Source organism: Hyla sarda, chromosome 2 (genome assembly GCF_029499605.1).
Source record: "Hyla sarda isolate aHylSar1 chromosome 2, aHylSar1.hap1, whole genome shotgun sequence".
NCBI classification, from domain to species: Eukaryota; Metazoa; Chordata; class Amphibia; order Anura; family Hylidae; genus Hyla; species Hyla sarda.
This window is the reverse complement of record NC_079190.1, coordinates 199,169,926-199,195,140: the sequence shown is the minus strand read 5'-3', so window position 1 is coordinate 199,195,140 and position 25,215 is coordinate 199,169,926. Positions and strand designations below refer to the sequence as shown.

The following is a 25,215-nucleotide window of genomic DNA, read 5'->3' as shown; positions in this document are numbered from 1 at the left end:
CCTGGTCTCAAACAAAGTGGTAAAATAATTGCTTGGGGGGGGGGGGGTGGTCACATTTGGCATAATTTGCTTTGCTACAGTGTTTCCTTGGCTTTACAAGAAAATATTTTTGTTATTTTTAATTTCAGACAATTCCTTTAAGGATTTAAATTTCTTGGCTTCAACAAGTTTTTATCAGGTTTCCACTGTTTTTGGCAGTTACAATAATGCAGTCTTTCTACCCAATCGAAAAAAACTTGACGGACAATTGGGACATTAATGGAAGTGCTTGGACTGCATTTGGCAAATTATTGTGGAATAGATTTCACAATGGGTTGAAACCACGCCCATTGGCCCACGTGGACAGGATAGCTTCAGTTGCTGTAAAATTAGGAGGTACTGTCATGCTCTCAGCAGCCCATACCCCATCCCAGAGATGCTCTATAGGTTTAAGATCTGAAGACGGTGAGGTCCAGAAAAGCTAGGAATGGTCATGTAACCAACTCCTAAGTATACAACCTTTGCGGCATGGTGCATTGTCCTATTTAATGTGTTGTTCCACCATCCACAGGAATCAGAGGATTCATTGATTCCTGCAGCTTCAGCTAAATTTAAACCCTAACATCATCATGGTGCAATAGAAATCTGGATTCATCGGACCAGCTAATGTTTTGCTCAGTTTAGTGATCCAATTTTCACTCTTTTCCCCACTGGAGTTATAGCCCATCTGTGCTAAGGAACCACAAGTTGTCCATTCAGACATGTTAGTTGAAGTACCAGTATTGTAGTCAGCTACAGTTTGCTTGCCTCTGTTTTGCTGTTCATCAGAACAATTCTTAACATCCTCCTCTGACCCCTTTTGTCGATGAGTTGTTTACATCCACAGGATTCCCTTTTGCTGGATGTTTTTTTCTATATCCTACCATTCTCAGTATCCTGTCAACAATAATGCATGAAATAACCCCAGTATTAAAATATTGCCCCCAGCTTCAGCATGCCTCATTCTCTGTTGCTCAGATTACAGAATTTTCAAATTTGAAGGGTAAATGGATTGTGTGTGGATTCACACTGAAACTGAACTACAGAAAGCTTTCTCACTTGTTTTTATACTGCACTCTATGGTCTTATTTCCATACTAGGAGGCTCCAATCGTGAAATGTCAGGCATCTCTAATGAAATGGCCAGTGTATATAGACTAGGTCCACTAACCGCTGGGAAGAAGACATCACAACACAGAAAGTGGATTTCATAAGGTTAGATGATATTTTATGCTTTTTAGATTATAAAAGGGGTTTATCAAGTGAAGTTAGACTTTAAGGCATCTTACTCCTAAAACTAAAGATTTGCAAAACAAGATCTCACAGAGCAATAGAAATTAACTTCCTCGAGGTCAGAAACCATACATATGACATTGGCCAATTTTGCCAAAAAAGTGGGTGTAGACAACCATCATCCAATATGCATACTGACTGAATCTGCTGACTGTCTAAAGAGTATGGTGGCCTGCTGACTCTCGCCTGACAGATGATGTTGGGGGAGAGAGGATTAGGGCATGTTGCATTTCAATTACCCGACTCTTGTTTTCAGAAAGATAAGCCACTGACAGAGCTGTCTGGCAGTGGCTTACTTCTCCTCCCTCCATAAAAAAAACACATTAAAGTTCACATGAACATTGCATATATAATACTGTTCCTTCCAATGTACTTATATAAGTACATTAAAAATGCTGTATTTATAATAATTTCAGAAAGCTAAATATCAAATTGCTGAAAATTCCCTTGTATGAGGTAAAGGATGGAAGCATGCCTCCCCTCTTTTAAACTATTAAGAGAGCTACAGGACAGGGACTGTTGATAGTTCATCTATATAGGCTGCAAGAAGATGGGAGAGAAGAATTTAATTAAAGGGAATATGTCCGGTCCCAGGGACCTCACACACCGGCCCCGAGACCTGACCGATCAGGAGCCATCTGTGATGTCACAGAACGCTGAAAACAAAGTTTAATCACTTTACAGTCACATCAAGCGTTTACAGTCAGCTTACCACACCCTCTCTTGTCCAGACAGTAGTGTTTGAGAGCCTATGGTGTTCAAACAGGCCTAACTGGAGGGAGAGGGCACAGCAAGATGACTGTTACACTAGTTGTGGGTTCACGGCAATTAACCCCTTAAGGACCAAGCCCATTTTCACCTTAAGGACCAGGACAATTTTATTTTTGCGTTTTCACTTTTTCCTCCTCACCTTCTAAAATCCATAACTCTTTTATATTTCCATCTACAGACCCATATAAGGGCTTGTTTTTTTGCTAGACCAATTGTACTTTGTAATGAAACCTCTCATTTTACCATAAAATGTACGGCGAACCCAAAAAAATATTTTTTTAGGGAGGAAATTTAAATGAAAACCACACTTTTGCACATTTTGGAGGGTTTTGTTTTCACACTGTACAATGACATGTGTTCTTTATTCTGTGGGTCAATACGATTAAACTGATACCCATGGCTAGATACTTTTATATTTTTGTACCGCTTAAAAACAAATCTAAAACTTTTTGTACAAAATCCGTAATCTAAAATCGCCCTATTTTGGAAGAAATTAGCTCTGTGTTTCTATCCCTGGATAACCCCTTTAAATTATGCTGAGGAGAACAGTGTTGGAATTCTGTTCTCCTGACTGTCAGGTCCTGGGGCAAGTGTTTGAGGCCCAAAGGTACCAGGCAGGTTTCCTTTAACATATCTATAAAGAACCCACTTCCAAACCGGTCTACTCCAAAAATGGAACAAATCATAAAAGTATGAGTATGATAAGTGCTCTTACTGATTTAGGCCAAATTCTGTGAAGATTTCTTATTAGTGATGCTCCAAGCAAGCCATGCCCCTAGTACATCTCCCCCATGCAGCGTACATTTATCAATTGGGCACATGCTCTTCTGAAAATCAATGCCAAGTCACACCTCGTGAAAACTGTCTTGATGAATCTTCCCCAATAACTTTTAGTGAATGACATGTTGAGCATGAAAACACTCACACCCAAGTAATTTATATATTCAAAGTAGAAGCATATGCAATACACAACATATGCAAGACCTGCCTGACCTAAGCTCACACAGATAACACATGAAGCCTAGAACACTTAATAATGATCAAGCAGAGCAAAGTCTGATAAGAATTCTCTGGCCAATATCACCATGAAATCTGTCCCAATAAGCTTTTCAAGGCATTTATTTATTGTCTTGGAAGTACTTGGAAGTCTATTTGATGGAGTCCCTGGTGTAATGTAACGCTTTGGTGTGCGATTCGCACAATTTATCATACAACATAAAATACTCACGTGCAGTAACGAGTAAAACGCCTGCTTCCCAGTGTAAAACAGAAAGTGGAATGGACGCTTGTCCTCTCCCCACTGAATTGCTGTTGGGAAAAAAACATTTACTAAACAGAGGCATTATTGAATCAGAACTAGGCTGCTATGTCTATGCCTAAATGATGACATCATAGCCTTAAATTATCATAGTAAAAAATCATATGCAAGATAAAGACCGTGGGTCAGCAACACATTATATGGTGTTTTCTGGTTTAAGGACCATAGCCATTTAATATAGGAGGGACTATTTTTAACCACTTAAGGACGCAGCAAATTACAATTTTTGTGTGTTTTTTTTTTCTTTTTCCCCCTACTCGTCTTTAGAGAGCCATAACTCTTATTTTTCCATCCACAGTCCCATATGAGGGCTTGTTTTTTGCATGAACAATTGTACTTTGTAATGACACATTTCATTTTATCATGAAAGGTTTTCTTTTTATGCAGTGCACTTTAAGGTAAAAATTACATGTTTTATATATGTTCTATCTTTTGCTATTATTGTACTACTTAAAAAAAACAAAAAAAAAAAATTTTTTTTAAATAAAAAAAAAACCATTATGTTTAAAAACATACTTTTCTGATCCCTAGAACTTTATTTTTCTGTATACCGGGCTGTACAGGGACCTGTAATTTTTGTTGGTACTATTTTGGTTTTAACCCCTTAAGGACCAGGCTCACTTTGGCCTTAAGGACTAGACCAATTTTATTTTTGCATTTCCGTTTTTTCCTCCTCGCCTACTCTCTTATATTTCCATCCACAGACCCATATGAGGGTTTGTTTTTTGCTTCACCAATTGTACTTTGTAATTACATAACTTATTTTACCATAAAATGTACGGCGCAACCAAACAAATATTATTTATGTGGGAAAATTGAAAAGAAAAATGCAATTTAGTAAATTTTGAAAGGTTTTGTTTTCACGCTGTACACAGTACGTTAAAAATTACATATTTTCTTTATTCTGTGGGTCAATACAATTAAAATGATACCCATGTTATATGCTTTTCTATAATAGTACCGCTTAAAAAAAAAAAAAATCTCAAACCATTTTAACAAAATTTGTATATTTGAAGTTCCCCCATTTTAACCACCACTAACTTTCAATTTTTTCCGTATACGGGGCGGTATGAGCCGTAGTTTTTATCAGTACCACTTTTGCCTAGGTTTTTTTTTCCTTATTTTTAAATTTTTTTTTGGAATAAAATGTGACAAAAAAAGCAGCAAGTTTACGCCGTTCACCGTATGGGATAATTAACAATATATTTTAATAGTTCAGACTTTTACGCATGCGGCAATACCAAATATGTGTATTAATTATTTTTATTATGCTTTTTGGGGGGTAAAATGGGAAAAACGGACGTTTAACCTTTTTTTTTTTTTTTTACACTTTAATAGTCCCCATAGGGACTATTAAAGTGCTATTGCTAATACTGTTCAGTGCTATGTAGAGGACATAGCACTGATCAGTATTATCGGTGATCTTCTGCTCTGGTCTGCTTGATCTCAGACCAGAGCAGAAGACCCCGGGAGACAGCTGGAGCCAGGTGAGGGGACCTCCGGCCGCCATGCTGGATCCGCGCGGCAGCGCTGCAGGCGATACGATCATCCTTTTAAAGTACCGCACTGCCGCAGTTGCCGTGATCTGTATTAATCACGGCATCTGAATAGTTAATGGCGGACATCCGCGCGATCGCGGATGTCTGCTATTACCAGCGGGTCCCTGGCTGCTGATAGCAGCCGGGACCTGCCGCACATGACGAGAGCACCGTTCCAGTGCTCGCGGTCATGGCTGAGTGTAAATGTACGTCATGGTGCGTTAAGTACCATGGCACCATGACGTACATTTACGTCCATTGTCGTTAAGGGGTTAAAGGGACTTTTTGATTGGGAAAAGAACAGTGATTTTTTTTATTAGGGGAGGAGCTTTTAGTCTGCAGCGATTGGCTGCTTCTTCTATGCTGCGCTCCTAGTGCGAGCGCAGCATAGAAGAGTGAGGGCGGATATTAATCTCGGCAGGGCTTCAGATGACATTGCGCCTCCCGTAGGTTAGCGGTTTATTTTTTTTTACTTACCCCCTCCCCAAGCGGATTTTACATACAAGTTGATCACTGAAGTACCTCTTTAAGTTTCATAGACCTTTTAACCCCTTCCAAACAAAGGGAAAAACATAGGGGAGATGCCCTCTTGTGAATGCTGCATTCACTTGAATAGGAACAAACTGCAGGACTGGACACAACCTATTGACAGAGGTGGCAATGTTTCTAGATTTTTTTTCTCACAGATAATAAATGGGGTTTCCCATTAACAACTATCCAAAAGTTTGATCAACTGATTGCTAGTATGGGGTGTCATCAATCACTCTTTCCACCACAAATTCCTCCTCACAACAAACTTGCAGATGAGTAATAAGGGCCACAGGGCCTCCATAACAGTGATCAGTGGAAGCCTCATTGCTAGATCTTCAGCAAACTACTATGTATAATCTCCAATGTGTTTAAAGGGGGTTTCCAGGATTTTCTTTTATTTGACTATGCTACAGGGGCTGTAAAGTTAGTGTAGTTCATAATATAGTTTCTGTACTGTGTCATATAGTGTCTGTGTGTCACAGTTTTCTCACAATTCTTCTGTGATTTCCACCCCGATATTTATTTTTACCAGCATACAAAATGACTTGTCTCAGATTTTTCCCAGGTTGCAATACGGCCGAGACCTGACTCACTAGTCAGCTGATGACAGGGAGCATGTCTGCTTCAATGGGTGGAGGAATCAATCTGCAACTAATGCAACAGATGTAGGCACCCTGATTGAAAACCACAGGTCTTTTGAATGGATGCAGCTCATTTATGTTTCAATGGGTGGTGTGGCTGATGTGTGGGAGGGAGGAAATGGAATGATGGGATTTGTAGTAAAAAAAAAAAAAAAAAAAGAAAACTCAAGCAGGAAATACCAGTTCACAAAAAGCTAACCACAATGTTCTAGTAATCTCACAACATAGCCATTTAGCCCCAAGACAAGCGCAGATCCTTCCTAAGCATGTCCATTATAGCCTGCCAGCTACGTACTAAAATCACCTTATGGTGGATATCCCCTTTACAGGATAGGGGATAAGATGCCTGATCGCGGGAGTCCCGCCGCTGGGGACCCTCGGGATCTTGCACGCAGCACCCCGTTTGTAATCAGTCCCCGGAGCGTGTTCGCTGTTCCCTGTCACGCCCCCTCCCATAGGCTTGCATTGAGGGGCGGAGCGTGACGTCACAAGGGGGCGGAGGCGTGAAGTCACACGCCGCCGGCTGTGTGGTCGCGGTAATCCGTATTGATTACAAACGGGGTGCCGCGTGCAAGATCCCGGGGGTCCCCAGCGGCGGGACTCCCGCGATCAGGCATCTTATCCCCTATCCTTTAGATAGGGGATAACATGTGTAAGCAACAGAGTACCCCTTTAAGGATAAATGTAGTTTGTAGAAAAAGGAACTGAAAAAGTAAAACATTGAAAAGTAAAACAAACCACAAGTAGGCCATCTGAGTATTGTCATCACTTACCCAGTTGCTTTGGAAAAATCTCATCAGGGTGCTATAAAAGAAAGACAAAGCAAATTACTTGGTTAGTAAATTAAAGACTAAACTCAAAATAACAGCAACATTATTGCTTATGATTGATGGCCAGTGTGTTAGTGTTTTATAAATAGGTAACCACTATCTGCACTAGAACTTTGTTGGTCTTTACTAGTGATGTCCAGAGTCAATAGCAAAATGACAAAAATGACCCACCTTGCCCACACTTGGCTGCTAATAGCTTAGTAGCCCTGTAAATTGAAGCCTCTTCGGAATATAAGGCCATTTTTTTTTTTACTTATTAGAGTAGGGTCACATGTGCTGAATTTTGCTGCCTATTTTCCTACCCATTTAAGTCAATGGGTAGCAAAATCAGCTGCAAAAAAATATGCAGCAAAATACGGCATGTGTGACCCTATGCTTAAAAGGAATTGTAAATGTTTGATAAGTTCAGATCCCTTGAGTACCCCTTTAACATAGAGAAAACTAGTACTATAAATCCATTCACTTTCTCTGGAAGAGATATTTCTAAAACTTTCTGTGCAGTTCTAGTTTGCGCTACTGCTGACATGAGTTTAAGGTATCTCACAACTAAACCACTGTTCTTAATAACGGCTATGGACAAAATGCTTATTTTCTTATATACTGTGGAAATACACAGTCCTTACACTAAAACATATAGAATAGCACAGTACCTTCATAAGTGGTCTGGCTCTCTTCTCAAATAATCCAGAGGGAAAGAGATAGGCAATGGCTTTCTGAAATAGAAAAATTAAATTAGTAAAAATTAGATAACCAGCATGTTCCATATAAATAAAATAAAAAAAATGCCACCATTCCCAGGATAGCCATACAAATCCCAATACATAAATAAATGTCTTGGTGTACTTTTCCCTAGGAAAAGCAGAAGAAAAAAAAAAAAGCATGAATATTCATTAGAGGGCATGAGGCACTACACCAGCCAGGAAGAAGAACCAGTGCTCCTCAGGGCTACGGAACACACACAATGTACCAATACCTTCATTTACATATTTGGAATTGTAAGGATATCTCAAGAATGACTGAACCTAGGAAGATAAAGTGAAGACCAATTCCATCAGCGTTACCTGAACTATCAGGCAGTACAAGTTAGTGTGGGTGATGGTGCTGACTAGAGATGAGCGAAGTTACAGTCATTCGATTCGTCACGAACATCTCGGCGTTTGCTGACTTTATCCTGCATAAATGAGTTCAGCTTTCAGGTGCTCCGGTGGGCTGGAGACTCTCTCCTAGGACTGTATCCACCTTTTCCAGCCCACCGGAGCACCTGAAAGCTGAACTAATTTATGCAGGATAAAGTCAGCAAACGCCGAGCCACGAGGTTCATGACAAAACGAATCACTGTAACTTCGCTCATCTCTAGGGCTGACAGATTCACTTTAATCTTTATATCAATATCTCCCATTTTTGTAATCAATTAAATCAATAGGATCATTTGCCAAAGGCAATCTTAAAAATGGAGCCTATCACCTTACACAAGAATTCAGACCTGCGTCAGCAACAAATCCTATACCGAGAAGAGCAGTGTAGTCATATTTTTTTGTGAAAAGATTCAGTATAACTTGTCATTTACATTATGGAAATAATAGCTACTTCTTGGCTTTAGGAATCAAGTGGACAGCTCTTATCAGTCTTTGGCAACCATCTCTAAGTATGCTAATACATGTAAGGCTGTCAATCACTGAGTGAGACAGCCCATTGGACTATTAAAGGGGTTATCCAGGAATAGAAAAACACAGCTAAGTGCTTTCAAAAACAGCCCCACGTCTGTCTCCAGGCTGGGTGTGGTTTTACAACTTGGCTCCATTCACTTCAATGGAACTGAGCTGCAGAACCACACCCAACCTGGAGACAGATGGGGAGCGGTTTTTGAAAGAAAGTAGCTGTGTTTTCCTGTTCCTGGATAACCCCATTAAGTCCATAATAAGCAGAGATTTCAATAAATAGGTGACAAAGAATACTGAAGATTTTTTTTTTTTTACACAAAAATACACATCAATCTGCTCAGCTACTCTTGCTCTTTAACATTATGCCAGTAGATTGGGCAGCATTCTCATGGTCAATACCTACAGTCCAGCTGCCACATAAGGTGCCAATGAATGTCATATAAACATACAAACAATAGACACTAAAAACACCCCCTTCTCCTGACGAAGTGTCGAAACACGTGGCAAGGTGGTGGGATGCACCGGCGAACCCCTACAATGTTCCAGTTAGGTACGGTATGATTTTTGTATATTTTTGGCACAACAGTATGCTGGATCTGGTATATATGGTACACCTTCTGGATTGGCGTACTCCCCATCTGTGTTTGTTTTTTCTTTGGGGTGTGTTTTAGGTGGGAGGGCTATTCTGTTGTTTTAATTTAATACCAATAAAGCATAGAATTCATATGGTGCCATTTTAGTAAAGATTGGAAAAAAAATGTCTCAATCATGATTTATTACTGCATTTCTATATATCATAATATATTTTTAGATTAAATAAAAAATAAAAAAGATAAAAAGGTCACAGATATAATAAAAACAGTAATATACTCAGGTGCCCTTTCAGGCAGTAATATACATAAGTGACCTTTCATTTTCCTAATGAACGAAATTAACATGTAAAATTTACTGCATGGATGCCAATAAACTGTGATTACACATAAAATATGATTAGCGCCAATTTGGATATTGTCACTGTGTCAGGAAAAATAGCGGTACTAGGGAATGAAGAGCAAAAAATTACATTGCATCTAAATGATGTCTACTACTGAATCTTAAATGGGCACTCTCATTGAAACTAATTTTTGCTATTGCACTCCTTATGGTAAATGAAAAATATTTCTAATATACTTTGTTTTGGAAGTGCCACCTGGAGTGCTGAGGGGGGGGGGGGGGGGGGGGTCCAGCCAACAGCATATGGCAGTTATGTGTGAGAGGAGCTATGATTGGATGAGGCTGAACACCCCCCCCCCCCTCAGCACCCCAGGCGGCACTTCCTGTGTTCGGACTTTGGTCCAAAGTCTGTGTATGAGTTGGGGGAAAATGTGCTCTTGAGCTTTTTTAAGCACAAATAAAACACAGAAAACTTCATTTTTTTTAAAACAAAGTATATTAGAAATATTTTTCATTTACCATAAGGAGTGTAATAGCAAAAATTAGTTTTAATGAGAGTGACCCTTTAAGGTATAATTAGGTTTTTCCTTTTGTAGATGACTGGTTTGATGGTAGTATGGTGCCATATTACCACAGCATTACATAGGTAACAGCATTCATACAAAATTGTGTACAACTTCGAGCTGTTACGTGGGTTGTCTACTGACCATTTTCCCCTCAATATTTTGCGACAGTAAGAAAAATCACTATCCATTTTAGGATTCAATAAGAAGCATGGCCTGCCTCTATCGGGAAATGATGAGCAGGGAGTGAATTGGCACTGTTTGAATGACAGGAGGTATTCACGACAGGTGTGTTGTGTATGGATGTTATTAGATTTTTATCCCAGCCTGGCCACTTTGCAAATAAAAAAATAAAAAAATCACCAGACAAATCTTTTAAAAACTTTCATAGACAAGCATTGGCTATATGGATCCTTGGATATGATGTGTGCATCCCGTTTTGAAAAAAAGTGTGTAATCAGAAAATGACCTATAGTTTAACCCCTTAAGGACCAGGTCATTTTACACCTTAGGACCAGAGCGTTTTTTGCACATCTGACCACCAAGTGACTTTAAGCATTAATAACTCTAAGATGCTTTTACCGAATATTCTGATTCTGAGATTGTTTTTCGTGACATATTCTACTTTATTTTGGTGGTAAATTTTCGGCGTTACTTGCATCCTTTTTTTTGTGAAAAATTCAAAAATTTCATGAAAATTTTGAAAATGTAGCATTTTTCTAACTTTGAAGCTCTCTGCTTGTAAGGAAAATGGATATTCACAATACATTTTATTTTTATCCACAAATACAATATGTCCACTTTATGTTGGCATCATAAAATGGACATATTTTAACTTTTTGAAAAAATTAGAGGGCTTCAAAGTAGAGCAGCAATTTTCAAAAATGTCATGAAAATTGCAAAATCTGAAGGGACAGATGTTACAGAACTACAACTCCCAGCATGCCTGGGCAGTCTAGGCATGCTGAGAGTTGTAGTTTGGCAACATCTGGAGGGCTACAGTTTGGGCACCACTGTAACAGTGGTCCCCAAACTGTGACCCTCCAGATGTTGCAAAACTACAACTCCCAGCATGCCCACACAGCCTTTGGCTGTCTGGGCATGCTGGGAGTTGCAGTTCGGCCTTCCTAGTGGTTGCCACAGTTAAAATCACTTTACTTTCAGTTTAATTTCTCCCCCCCACCTTCGATTCCCTACCTGAGCCGGGATCTCCGGTGAATATCTGCGATGATTGCCGGGCCCCACGAGTCTTCTCCTCCAGGTACCGGCCTCCATGTTCTCCCCCCGTTCTGCCTGACTTCCAGGGGTGGGCAGAATGGGGGGTTTCCATGGCAACCCACTGTCCTGCTCTGCCATTGGTCAGAATCAGTTCTGACCAATGGCAGGAGATAGGAGGAGATCGCAGCATGGCAACCTCACTCCTACCCTGCAGGATGCTGGGGCCTGTCACTGACAGGTCCGAGCATCCCTATTTTCTGGGTGATCAGGTCACCAGAGACCTGATCAGCCCGGAATAGGAGAAAAATCGCATGTCTGAATTGACTTGCGATTTTCTGCGATCGCAGACATGCGGGGGTCCCGGGACCCCCCTAGGCATTTGCACGGCATGCCTGCTGAACGATTTCAGCAGGCATGCCTTTCCGATCTCTGCCCGGCGAGCGGCAGGGACCGGAAAACGCCATGACGTTGTGGGAAGTCATTGGTCCTTAAAGCCCAGGGTGCCATGACGTTCCACAACGTCATTGGTCCTTAAGAGGTTAAATCAAATCTTTACATTAAACATTTTATAAGAATTTTTGATAATATGCTCACTAATCTTGCCATTTTAATATCATTTAAAAAAAATGAAATTTTGCAGTTTAAGTCTATACAAAATCAAAACAACTTACATTTGTTAGAGGCTTAAAAAAACATAAGCTGAAAAAATAAGTTATAAAAAGACACACAAAATATTTTTAAAAAGTCTGAACCTCTCAGATGTTTACCTATAAACGTTTTTTTTCTGCCCCAAAATAACAACAACAGGAAAAAAAAACAACAACAAAAAAACCTCCTATATAGCTCAAGGTCAGGCGATTCACAATAGGCGACGGTCATAGACCCTCTGCCCATCTATGTCCATTTGGCTTGCTGTAAAGCAGTGTTTCTGAAGCGCGGTCCTCAAGACCCCCCCCAACAGGTCATGTATTCTGGATATCCTTAGTCTTTCACAGGTGATATAATAATGGTCAGTGAATCAGGCATCACCAGTGTTATATTACCTGTGAAAAACTAAAGAAATCCCGAAAATCCTCAAAAACTGTTAGATGCAGCTCAGGTAAGATTATGATATAACTAAATAAAATAAATAAGAACATATCAGAATCACAAAATTCGAACAGATTAGAAAAAGAACAGGTTTCAGTATCTGGCTCTAATCAATAATGAAAAAAAAACATAGGTGACAACCTCCCGAGCTAAACACAGTCTTCTGAGACATTCTAGGTGCCGCTATGATGGTTATTCGGAGACTTTGGGAATCCTTGGTTACTCTCTCCAAAATGGAATTTGTGGAAACCCTAAACCGTAGGATGTAGGATTTGGTGGTGACTGACATGGACACCTCAGAGTCTTTGGCTTGGCTATGGCTCCCTTTCCAGGACACACAGGTGTACCTCCATTGGCTTAAGTTATTTTCTTATCTCCCTTGAGTTGCAGCAGGTTTCCTTTTCTGATATCTATCTTTGCGTTCTGTCTTCTTAGTGTCTTACCGTACAGAGCACTGTTGCCTCCTCTTGCTTTTGTTACGTATAACCTGATTTGAGTCATGGAGACCTCACAGACTTGTATTTACACTATTTACACTTTCATCCAAATTACTTATGGCAAATCATCTGAAGATTTGCCACCGATTCGTGTCATGTGTGTCTGTGGAGAGCCGTGGTTTTTTTTGTTTTTTAAAGAGATAATGTGGCATTCCATTGGTGTTCAACTTGCTGTTCTGTTTCTCAATCTGTGAGCATTTGTTCTTTTTCCCTGACAGTTTTTTTCTCAATAAAAAAAAAGAGATTTGCCATAAAAATAGAAGTGACACATTCCCTGTAAAGCATAGGGTGCAATGACCTACTGCAGTGGCAGGGCACATCATGAGATATCGCAAACACAAAACTAGAACCAAAATGTTTTGTAAAACATCCCTTTAAAAGAAAACTGTCAGCAAGTTTACCCACACTAAACCCAATACACTGGTTTACAGTGTGGGTGAATAGGAGTCCATACAGGGGTATTTTTTTGCTTACATTTTTTTGCTGGGTTGCCGCCGAGATTTCGTCCTATAAAGTCCCGTAATTCATCCCCCTTAGATGTGCTCTGCAGGCATGTTTTCCCCGCCAGCAGTCATACTTTGGGTCTCGGAGGAAGGTGCCTAAGCCCTCCAAATTAATTGCATATGCATTTTCTTCAACTTCATGTCCCAGTGACGCGGAGTCACCCACCCCCTGAGCACTGCGCTCTCCATGCAGAGCACAGGTGCTGAAGATCATACGCAGCTGTCACATCCTGATGACTTGAGAGCTGTGCGTCCCCGGAGAACGCTCTTCGCAGTGTAACAGCGCATGCGCTGGGCCCTAGCTACTCCCAATTTCTGCAGCGAGGGCAAGGCGCATGCGCAGTTACACTGCGCAGAGTGCTTCCCGGGGACGCACAGCTCTCACATCATCAGGATGTGACAGCTGCGTATAATATTCAGCGCCTGCGTTCTGCATACAGAGCGCAGTGCTTAGGGGGCGTGTGCTTCCATGTCACTAGGACGTGGAGTTGAAGAAAATGCATATGTGATTAAGGGGGAGTGTTTAGGCACCTTCCTCCGAGACCCAAAGTATGACTGCTGGCGGGGGACATGCCTGCAAAGTGCATTTAAAGGGGGTGAATTACGGGACTTTACAGGACGAAAACTCGGAGGCAATGCAGCAAAAAAAAAAAAAAAAAAAATGTAAGTGACCCCTCAGGGGTGTGGAAATTTTATAAAAAAAACTTCTTGTCCACGGGACTAAAATGGAGCAAAATCTAATTGTCCCTCATGACGATCCACTTGTCCGGACCATTTTTCGCTTTTACACTCTCGTTTTTTCCTCCTCGCCCTATAATAGCCATAACTACCTACTATAATGATACCTTTTAATTTTTTAATAACATATTCTCCCAAAAAAAAAAAATTTATATATATATATATATGGGGAAGTGACATTGAAATAGTAAAAGATAATTTTTCAGATTTGGTGGTTTTTCTTTTCTACGCCATTTACCTTGTGGTTGAGCTAACATGTTGTTTTGATACTTTAGGCCGCCTGATTACAGCAATACCAGATTTGTATAATTTACGTCATGTTTTCATGTTTTACGTCGTGGTTTCGTATTTTTTTTTTTTTTTTTAACATTTATCGTACGAGATACATAATGTTCTATTTTAATAGTTCGTACAATTACGCACGCAGCGATATAAAATATGTTTATTTTTATTATGTTTACATTTTTTTTATATAGGATAAGGGGGTGATTTGAACTTTTAACATGGAAGGGGTTAGTGTGTGTCTTTCAAAACTTTTTTTTTTTTTTACACTTTATTAGACTTTTAGGAGGAATCATTAGATTCCTCATACAGATGAAGAGAGTCCTATTGAACTCAATTGATCTGTGTGCTCTGTGATCCATTGATAGAGCCTGGTCCAGCCAGAATCTATCAATGACAGAGCTGGACAGCAGGGAACAGAGGTAAGCTTTCCAGCTACCTCTATAGTGGATTGCCCCCCTGCGATCGCGCTGTGGGGGGACAATCCACTACACTAGCCCACCAGGGAGCATTCACATGTCCCTTTAGACGCCGCTGTCAAGCTTTGACAGCGGCGATCTAAACGGTTAATAGCCAGCCGGGGCAATCACTGCATGCTGGCTATTAGCGGCGGCCCCCGGCTACTGAGAACAGCTGGGGGCTGCAGAGTATGGAACGGGCAGGACTCCGGAGCCCACTCCATACACCCCTCTGAGCGCCGCATGCAGTCTCCCCTTGCAGACGTGCCACCGCTCCTCCCCTCACCTCTCCGAAGCTAAAGCTGGGGGAGCAAAGGCAGAGGACGCAGATCTGCACAGGGAGAAAGAATGCAGAGCAGGGGAGACGTACACAGCTTCTCATCTCCCCTCCCCCTGCTCTGCATTCGAAGAACGCAAGTTTCCACAGCTGAGGACAGCAGGAGTATGGAGTGGGCACGAGTCGGGAGCCCGCTCCATACAGACTGCTGATCGCCGTAGCGCTGGTCAGGTCCGGCCCTGCTTGCCCGAAGCCGGGCTAAAGGGCGGAAAAGTTCACCTGCCCGGAACGGCACATCCCGGGCATCGGGCAATAGCAATTCCACATCCCTGCCCCTGTATGGACTCCTGTTCACCCACACTATAATCCAGTGTATTGGGTTTAGTGTGGGTGAACTTGCTGACAGTTTTCCTTTAAATAGCTATAGAGAGAACATATGTTTAGCTACTTCTAATACAAACAAGAAAACGCTACATTTATTCCATTGCATACAAGTTAGATTGGGCTTTAAAGTTGTCACCATGATAAAGGCTGAGCTCCTGATCCCTCAAATATTTTAATTGGATGAGGTCCTGGTAGCTTGATATATAATGCACTGATTTATGTTAATGGCTCCTAGAATAAAGAAGTTGGCATTGACAGATATGTGCCAAGTATAATTCAATCATACCCAAAAGGAAATTATGGATTAATTACACAGCACTAAAAAGTTGACAATTACAAATTTGTGATTATCTACTTACCAAGTCTGGGTAAAGAAATACATCACTGTCTACAGAGCATTTGTTTTTCCATGCCCTCATCATTAGAGAAACGTGCAATAAATAACTTATATTGCAGCGTGTCAAAGAAGAAGAAAGAAAAAAAAAAGAACACCCTAGGAACAGCTATCACTAGCAACACTAATCCAAAGATACTCATAGCCACATGGGTAATGTAACTGGAGAAATTCTAACTGGATATATTGCTCTGCTTACTAATGTACAAATGATATCTTCTCATGATGCAGGTATATATGTTGTACACTGGGCCTACTCTAATGTTAGGAGATAAGACCTTGTACAAGAAACATACAATTCAACATACAATATATATAAATGTACCACTGGCATATATAGTAGTTTTTTATGTGCAACAAGGAAATGCCTATTCTAGGTAAGCAAATACTCAATGCACAAAAACAAGCCACATGCAGGCTAGAATAGTACTCTAATGAAGTGGCTAGTAACTAGCCTGTATCCTATGTGTTCTCCGCACAGGGCCCTGTGCGGAGAACACATAGGATACAGGCTAGTAACTAGCCACTTCATTAGAGTACTATTCTAGCCTGCATGTGGCTTGTTTTTGTGCATTGAGTATTTGCTTACCTAGAATAGGCATTTCCTTGTTGCACATAAGAAACTACTATATATGCCAGTGGTACATTTATATATATTTTTTTATGCATTAATATCTATTGCCTGTATCCTATGTGTTCTCCGCACAGGGCCCTGTGAGGAGTAACTTTTTACATTGCCATTTTAATAAATTTAATATATTATTATTGAAGCACGTCCCACTATTTTATTTTTATAATTATTAACCCAAATTCATTATATTCATACTCACCTAGAAGGTCCGGGCACAAGTATTTGTTTCCGGTTTTCTTTCCTTTTTTGCAACTAAGGTATAGCTGCATGCCCTAGTTTGACCTTGGTGTGTATTAGTAATTGTGAGCTGCACATACCTACTTTTCTTCTTTCTAATTTACAAATCTGTTTAACTTTCTGGCACCAGTTGATTTAAAAAAAAAAAAAAAGTTTTCCACGGGAATACACTTTTAAGTATGGTACAACAATACAGAGACCCACATACTGTTGCTGGTTGGTGCTGTGTTAGAGAGACCCAGAGTGTTGAGTAAAACGGCAGCCACAGCTTTATTCTTCTCCTTGAGGACCCACAAAGCAGAACTTTCTGTTCCTCACTTCACTGAGGAGACTTTTACTTTCACTTTCTGTATCCCTCTATGCCGTGGTTGGCAGCACGAACAGAAGGACCGGGACCTGACAGGGGGAGCCAACCTTGTTGATGGGGCTGCCAACACCTCTCTGTTCCCCTTCCAGATAGCAGCTGTCAAGGTGGGGCAGGTGAGAAGGTCTGCCTGTCTTCTTTACCACTTCGGTCTGGTACGCTAAGTCATCCTATTTTTAGTTAGTGTCACCCTATTCCAGGCATAGGCAACCTTCGGCACTGCGGATGTTTTGGACTACTTCTCCCATGATGCTTTGGCAGCATTTTTCTGAATGAGCATCATGGGAGATTTAGTCCAAAACATATGCAGTGCTGAAGGTTGTCTATGCCTGCCCTATTCTAAGATCTGTAATGTTTAAATTTTTTCATCAATGGAGCAGTGTGAGGGCTTATTTTTTGCGAGATAAGTAGCGGTTTTGAATAGTACTATTTTGGGGTATGTCTGACATTTTGATCACTTTTATTACATTTTTAGTGAGACGGGATTACCAAAAAGCAGTAATTTTGGCAAGATTATTATTATTACTTTTTTTTTTAAACGGTGTTCACCATGCAGTACCAATGACATGGTAATTTTATTTTGCAGGTTGGTACGATTATAGCGATATCTCATTTATGTACTTTTTGATTGTTTATCATACTTACACTATAAAAACTATTTTTGATAAAAAAAAAAAAAATACTGACAATGTTGTGTGATAGTATAGAATAATAGAATAAATTATTGAGGGTGCCAGACCATACCTACAGCTGTATAGGTATGGTCTGGCACCCTCATTGATTTATTCTATACTTTTGTCCAAGTTTATTCCTTGCTCTGTTCTGCTTGTTGCATACTTGTATATTGTGGATCTATGCCTGGCATGTTTTTTGAATAATACTTACATATCCTATGGGTTCAGTCTACGTACCTATCTTCTATATGTGTTCTGGTGCCTTTGTGTAAGGTCTGTCACTGCATGTATTTTTTTTAACTTTTTTGTGTTAAACTAATAAAGATTTGCATTTATTTTATTAGGTGTAGAGGTGTCACAATAACACCCTATCGGTCCAGCCAAGACGCTAGAGAGAGTGTGATGGTGCAAGGGTTAAAGTCGCCAGACCTCTGGGTATCCACTACTAGTCCCAGCAAGTCACCAAATTAACCCTTCGATAAACGTGTTTTACCAGAGCCTCCTTCAGAAAGGTGACCTCATATATTTAGAGATCAAAGACCAGAGCTGATTAATTAAACATTTAATCTGATAAAAGGTATCACAGTGCTGACTATATAAAAATACAGAAACAAATGACATACAGTTACAAAAATGTATAAAAGAGTTTAGCAAGGCAAGTTCAGAAAACAAAAGATGAAATTCTTACAGCATGATGATATAGCAGTCCATGAGAGAGTTCCAGCTGTTCTTAGGATGGTCTTGTCAGCTTGTTGCACAGCATTGAACACCCTGAGTGTAGCATTGTTTTAAATATCATGTCTGCTTTCTTGGGAGGGAGACTCCATTCCGCCCTCCCCTCTGATCCCCACCAGGGGGTCTTCTCTCTTCCTGGCCTCTGTTTGATTATATGATGGGACCAGAGTGCATGACTTCAAAAAAGCCTTTGACTTCAAAGGAGATGTAAACAAACAGCCAGACCCCCCCCCAATAAAATGCAATACACAAAACACAGTCTGAATGACCTCTCACCCATGTCTTGGATAAGACATTACACAGTTACAATTATAATACACATATAGGATTTTAATAATCAGGCCTTGGGCCTGACAAGAGGCAGCATTGATAAAAAGCCATAAATTTGGCAAGGTTTTTAATTTTTTATGGCGTTCATAGTGCTGGTTTGATAATGTGATAGTCTTATTGCTTGGGTTGTTACGGACGCAATACCAAGTGTGTGTATATACATTTTTGGGGGAGGGAAAGGGAAATTGTGAATGTATGTTTGTTTATTTATTTATAATTTAAATTCATTTTTTATTAATAGTTTAGTGTATTTTTATATATTTTTTTTACTTTATTTACCTTTTTTTTTTTTTTTACTGTCCCAATAGGGGACACGACACTTAGAATACACTGCAATACAGATCAGTACTGCAGTGTATTATCCTTATCAGTGTAACACTGACAACTCTCAGCGTTTTACTGATACACATAGAAGATCAGGCTTTGCCTCTGGCATAGCCTGATCGGCTTCCATAGCCAGGTAACCAGGGGCCGTTCGGAGGTCCCTGGTTGCCATGGCTACCAATGAGACCCCGCAATCACATTGCGGGGTCTCATTGGAGAACAGAGGGAGCTTCCTCCCTTTGTCACTGGTGATCAGTGCTGCGGTCACATTGACTGAAGCACTGAAGGGGTTAACTGTCAGGATCAGAGCGCAGCTGCGGCGGGTGCCCAGCGATATGCACCGTGATCGGGAATGGATGTATATGACAAATAAAAAACAACTTTGCACCATTGTTGTTTGTGGTCTGCACAATATAGAGCCTTGGCACCAAAGGCAACAGATACAATTGCATGTTACTTGGGTGGACAGCAGAAACTGCCAAAATGATACCCCCTTTTTCGGACATTACTCCATGCTCAGCAGTTATTGGCAGCTCCTAAGACTCTGCTCGTCCCCCACATTCATTCTGGACATCATAGTGTTAATATTGAGAGCTCCCTACTTCCTTTGAATGCACTTTACCCTACTAGTGAAAATGGGAGTAGAAAGGGACATTTGCCCAGTTCCATTCAGTGGTCTATATACATTCCAGATATTTTTACTTAAAAAGGTTATTGTTTAATAGATCATTCTTTATAGTTCAGTGCGAAAACGTATATTTGGCATGTAGAGATGTAACATTCTATAAAGGTATTATCACTTTGGTCAGAGCAACAAAAAAGCCAGTAAAAAATACTGTTTAGGCATAAAATTCTGAATGGTTTCCTGTCCAGATGCTTAAATCCCACAGATAAAGGGACTTTGATGTGTTCTTGGCAACAAACCAGCTCACTGCTTGTGTCAAAAATTCCCAGAGGTTAAAAAATAAAATGCATCTGTTAACTAGGAATGTGCGACCTGTAACTTCTATTTTATTGAAAGCTATTGAGCTAAAGAAAAGTTCATTTTGTTCAGCTTCCAGTAATTCTTTTATCCATTAGAATCTTCCTCTGGAGCCTTCGGTAAATGGACTCTGGGAAGCGGAGCTGGCTCACCGGAGGCATCTGTGCTGCATTAATCTATTACTTAGCATGTCTTTTCTTAATCAAGGTTTAAAGACTCTCCCCAACCAGCCTACTGATTAAATAAGGTTCTACTAAAGAGTCACAACTCAAGATCTTCCTAGAAAACACCTGTTTTACATTGGCTTTATATTTAGCCTTTATCCTGCCAGTCACAAGCAAGATTAAATGGCAACGCACAAAAGAAATAGCAGAAATCTTGAAAAGCCACTCAGTCCTTAGGTTTTGTACAATATACGGACTGCACTTGTAATTGATCCAAATTTACACAATTAAATCTATTATATGATCAGAGGATTGCATGAAAAAAATTAAAATTATAATAATAAAAATAAAAAACACCTGAACTGTAACGACCTGAACTATAAAGTAATGATGATATTTAACCCACATGATGTGAAAGAAAACATGACTGATTCAGACCTGGTCACCTCCTTCTATTGCTCCATGGTCCAGTGAGTAGTGAAAACCACATTTACAAGCGTAAGTTGCTGACTGATGCCAGAGTTTACACAGATTTTGGTGTGGAACGTGCGCCGCAATCCACATAAAGAAACACCCGGTCTTCATGTGAAAGCATGCTGCTTTCCATTTCCCTGATTTATTAAGAGGCAAATAAGTAAATCATGCAGTAAAGCAGCCTGTGTGCTGTGCTTCTGAAAGCTGTGCTAGCTCTGAGCTTGGGTAACTTTTAACTACAATTCATGCTACCTGTGTAGCGTAAATTGTGATAAATCCGGCATTGCACCTTGCGCACCTACTTTACCTCAAGCTCCGTACGCTTTGGCGAGTGAAGCATAAAGTTTTAAAAGTTGAAAAGTTTTTTGGGGAAAACTTTTCTAGACAACCAACCATACCCATGTTAAGTTTTAAAGAGGTACTCCACTGTTAAGCATTTGGAACAAACTGTTCCAAATGCTGGGAGCTCATGACATCATAGCCCCGCCCCTCATTACATCACACCCCACCCCCTCAATTCAAGTCTACGCCTCCTCCCATAGACTTGCATCGAGGGGGTTGGGCGTGACGGCATGAGGGGGCGGGGTTATGACTTCACAAGCTTCCAGCGCCGACTCCAGCGTTTGGAATAGTTTGTTCCAAATGCTGAACAGTGGAGTATCCCTTTAAAGGGGTACTCCGCCCCTGGGATCTTATCCCCTATCCAAAGGATAGGGGATAAGATGTTAGATCGCCGCGGTCCCGCTGCTGGGGACCCCGGGGATCGCCGGTGCGGCACCCCGACATCATTACTGCACAGAGCGAATTCGCTCTGTGCGTAATGACGGGCGATACAGGGGCCGGAGCAGCGTGACGTCATGGCTCCGCCCCTCATGACATCACGGCCCCGTCCCCTTAATGCAAGTCTATGGCAGGGGGCGTGACGACCGCCACGCCCCCTTCCCATAGACTTGTATTGACGGGGGCGGGCTGTGACGTCGCGAGGGGCGGAGCCGTGACGTAACGATGCTCCGGCCCCTGTATTGCCCGTCATTACGTGCAGAGCGATCTCGCTATGCGCAGTAATGATAGCGGGGTGCTGCAGGAGCAATCCCCGGGGTCCCCAGCAGCGGGACACCGGCAATCTGACATCTTATCCCCTATCCTTTGGATAGGGGATAAGATGTCTAGTGGCGCAATACCCCTTTAAGAATCCAACCTCCAGACTGGCTGCAGATACTAAATCGGTCATTACTTCAGAAACCTACCATGTTTTGCAACCTACGATTGTCTTGCTTTGGCTCAAAAACTGCAGTGGCAAAAAAACACCAGAAAAAAACCTGTGTGGAAATCTAACCTTATGGTTGTGTTTAAAGTAAGGAATCTTCGGCCAGAATAATTCCAACCAGAGATTCTGATGGCGGACAACGATGACTGAAATTCCATAGTGTGCACTGTTTAGCGGAATCCCATTGAAAGAAATAGGACTCTGCTGCACCAGAATTTTCGAGTGTACTTTCGATGTGGAATTACACTCAGAAATCCCTCAGTCTGAACCTAGCCTAAGCCACAACTGGATCCATCAGCAGCAATAACTGGTGGCTACCAAGAGAATATTTTTGTATATACTGCACATAGTAAAAATAAACTGCAAAGTATGGATATATAGAAAAGTTAAAGATAATATATACTGAAAAAAATATACTAAATTCTTTAATTGCCCCATGTATTACTAGATTTATTAGGATAAAACGACCCCTCGGATCAGTCAACATCAGCCTGATGCCTATTTCCATAAGAGATTATCTTCTTATAGTACACACAGCAAAAACTAAGAAATAATTAAAAACAGCAAAATGAGGCAACTGTGGGACTATACAAAATACCAGATCCTGCATATGTGGACAATAAAGTCAATTATAAAGCTGGAGACAATGTAAAAACATTAACCATTCATGGCTCAGAAATATCTGTAAATGACATGCCAGTCATGTTATAATAAAATGACTGGTACAACCTACGTTGTGACTAAATAATAAGAATGGTCACTGTAGTGAAAATGAGCTCCAATCTGTGCACATGCCCACTAAAGGAGAACTAAATGGCATTACCACCCTTACCAAGACCAAAGCTGTCTAAAAACCTCCTCCTCCTCCTCTTCCCCTGCCCTTATGTGTTCCAGCTGAGTAAGACTAGTGCCATGAATAAAACATAACCTTATGCCTCAGATTTCTCTTGTTTTGCAGGAACAGACTGAATGCATTTTCATTATGTTTTTACCTCGTACAGTTGGAATTTAATGAGATTGTAATGTATAAAGCTTTATGCACTGAACATTTTAAGCCTTGTTTTAACAAACTTTACATTTGTAAGACTCGGTTATGTAATATCATCTTAAAGGGGGTTTCTGATTAATTACTTTTATGGCATATCCATTAAATGGTCTGCTCCGACTCCTGACAGTGAGGGTGTTAGAGGAAAAGAAGAGTTTTCTTTCAGACTATGAAGGAGAGTGAAAGCACATGCATGGCCACCTCTTTTCTCATGAATGGCAGGGGTCCCAGCAGTTGAACCCATTTATTTAGCCTTCATGACATATCTAATAGAGAAGACCAAAAAACATAAGTCTAATGAAAGTTTATTACACTTGTTTTTATAATGGCAGTATAATGGGTGCAAACAAGGCACCTATGGTATGCATGAATGAACCAAATATGTGAACATAAACAGGCTTCATAAAACCTAGACAAAATACATATATTTATGTTAATAAGTGGGGTGTTAGGCTTATAGCATCCTACCATAGACTGCAGAAGGTAGCACGCTGCTTCAAATTACCCACCACAGCCTTCTTACCATGGGTATGCTACACTATTTGATTGCATTCACTCCATAGAGTGCCCATTTCAAAAGCAGTGCCACAGGATGTTACCGCCAGTCATGTACAGTGGCGTACTTAGAAAAAAGGGGGCCCCATAGCAAATACTGAAATGGGCTTCCTATTATAGCATGAAATTCCCCCCAGGACAGAAAGGTCAGGTGTTTTTTTCTTTTGCTCTCTATGACCCATTGCTCAGTATCATCCTCAGTTAATCTGCTGACAATGCTGTTCCCTGGAGAAGAGTTCGGCACAGTTTCTTACCAATAGAGAAATGAACAGACTGGGTTCACACTATGTTTTGTCCCATACGGGAGCGCATACGGCAGGAGGGAGCTAAAACCTCGCGACGTATGCGCTCCCGTATGTCATTCACTTCAATGAGCCGACCGGAGTGAAACGTTCGGTCCGGTCGGCTCATTTTTGCGCCGTATGCGCTTTTACAACCGGACCGAAAACTGTGGTCAACCACGGTTTTAGGTCCGGTTGTAAAAGCGCATACGGCGCAAAAATGAGCCGACCGGACCGAACGTTTCACTCCGGTCGGCTCATTGAAATGAATTACATACGGGAGCGCATACGGTAACATACGGGAGCGCGAGCTTTTAGCTCCCCCCTGCCGTATGCGCTCCCGTATGGAACAAAACGTAGTGTGAACCCAGCCTTACCATGATGAGGCCCCCTCTATCTCTTTAAAGGGACCTATAGCAGCCACATGCTCTTCCACCATGGTTCTAATGTCCTTGGACATGTATATGCATCCACAGGATACTAGCACACATTACAGGTAAATTAAAGGTGTACTCCAGTGGAAAACTTTTTTTCTTTTTAAATCAACTGGTGCCAGAAAGTAAAACAGATTTGTAAATTACTTCTATAAAAAAATCTTTACCCTTCCAGTACATTTTAGGAGCTGTATACTAGGGCTGGGCGGTATGAGCAAAAACGTGTATCACGGTATTTTTTTTAAGTCAGCAGAGAGCACTGTGTCCATGACATCAGAGAAATCCAAAAAGAAAAGCATTTCCTCTGTAGTATACAGCCCCTAAAAAGGACCGGAAGGATTACGATTTTTTAATACAAGTAATTTAAAAATCAGTTTAACTTTCTGGCACCAGTTGATTTAAAAAAAAAGTTTTCCACGGGAGTACCCCTTTAACCCCTTAACGACGCAGGACGTATATTTACGTCCTGCGCCGGATCCCGCGATATGAAGCTGCATCATATCGCGTCGGTCCCGGCGCTCACCAACGGCCGGGACCCGCGGCTAATACCACACATCGCCGATCGCGGCGATGTGCGGTATTGACCCTTTAGAAGCGGCGGTCAAAGCTGACCGCCGCTTCTAAAGTGAAACTGAAAGTGACCCGGCTGCTCAGTCGGGCTGTTCGGGACCGCCGCGGTGAAATTGCGGCGTCCCGAACAGCTGACCGGACACCGGGAGGGCCCTTACCTGCCTCCTCGGTGTCCGATCGACGAATGACTGCTCAGTGCCTGAGATCCAGGC

The 25,215-nt window shown here is 41.1% G+C and overlaps 1 protein-coding gene across 1 annotated transcript in view; it reads right to left on the bottom strand.

Annotated features, from left to right (window-relative positions):
- The window catches only part of MRPS9 (mitochondrial ribosomal protein S9), a 131,431-nt gene that overhangs the window by 26,715 nt on the left and 79,501 nt on the right, over nucleotides 1–25,215 (bottom strand). The window contains exons 3-5 of the mRNA XM_056556105.1: nucleotides 7,590–7,652; nucleotides 6,883–6,913; nucleotides 3,310–3,389 (exon numbers count right to left, since the gene is read on the bottom strand). Coding sequence (XP_056412080.1) covers nucleotides 3,310–3,389; nucleotides 6,883–6,913; nucleotides 7,590–7,652 — 174 coding nt within the window. The remainder of the gene's footprint in view (nucleotides 1–3,309; nucleotides 3,390–6,882; nucleotides 6,914–7,589; nucleotides 7,653–25,215) is intronic.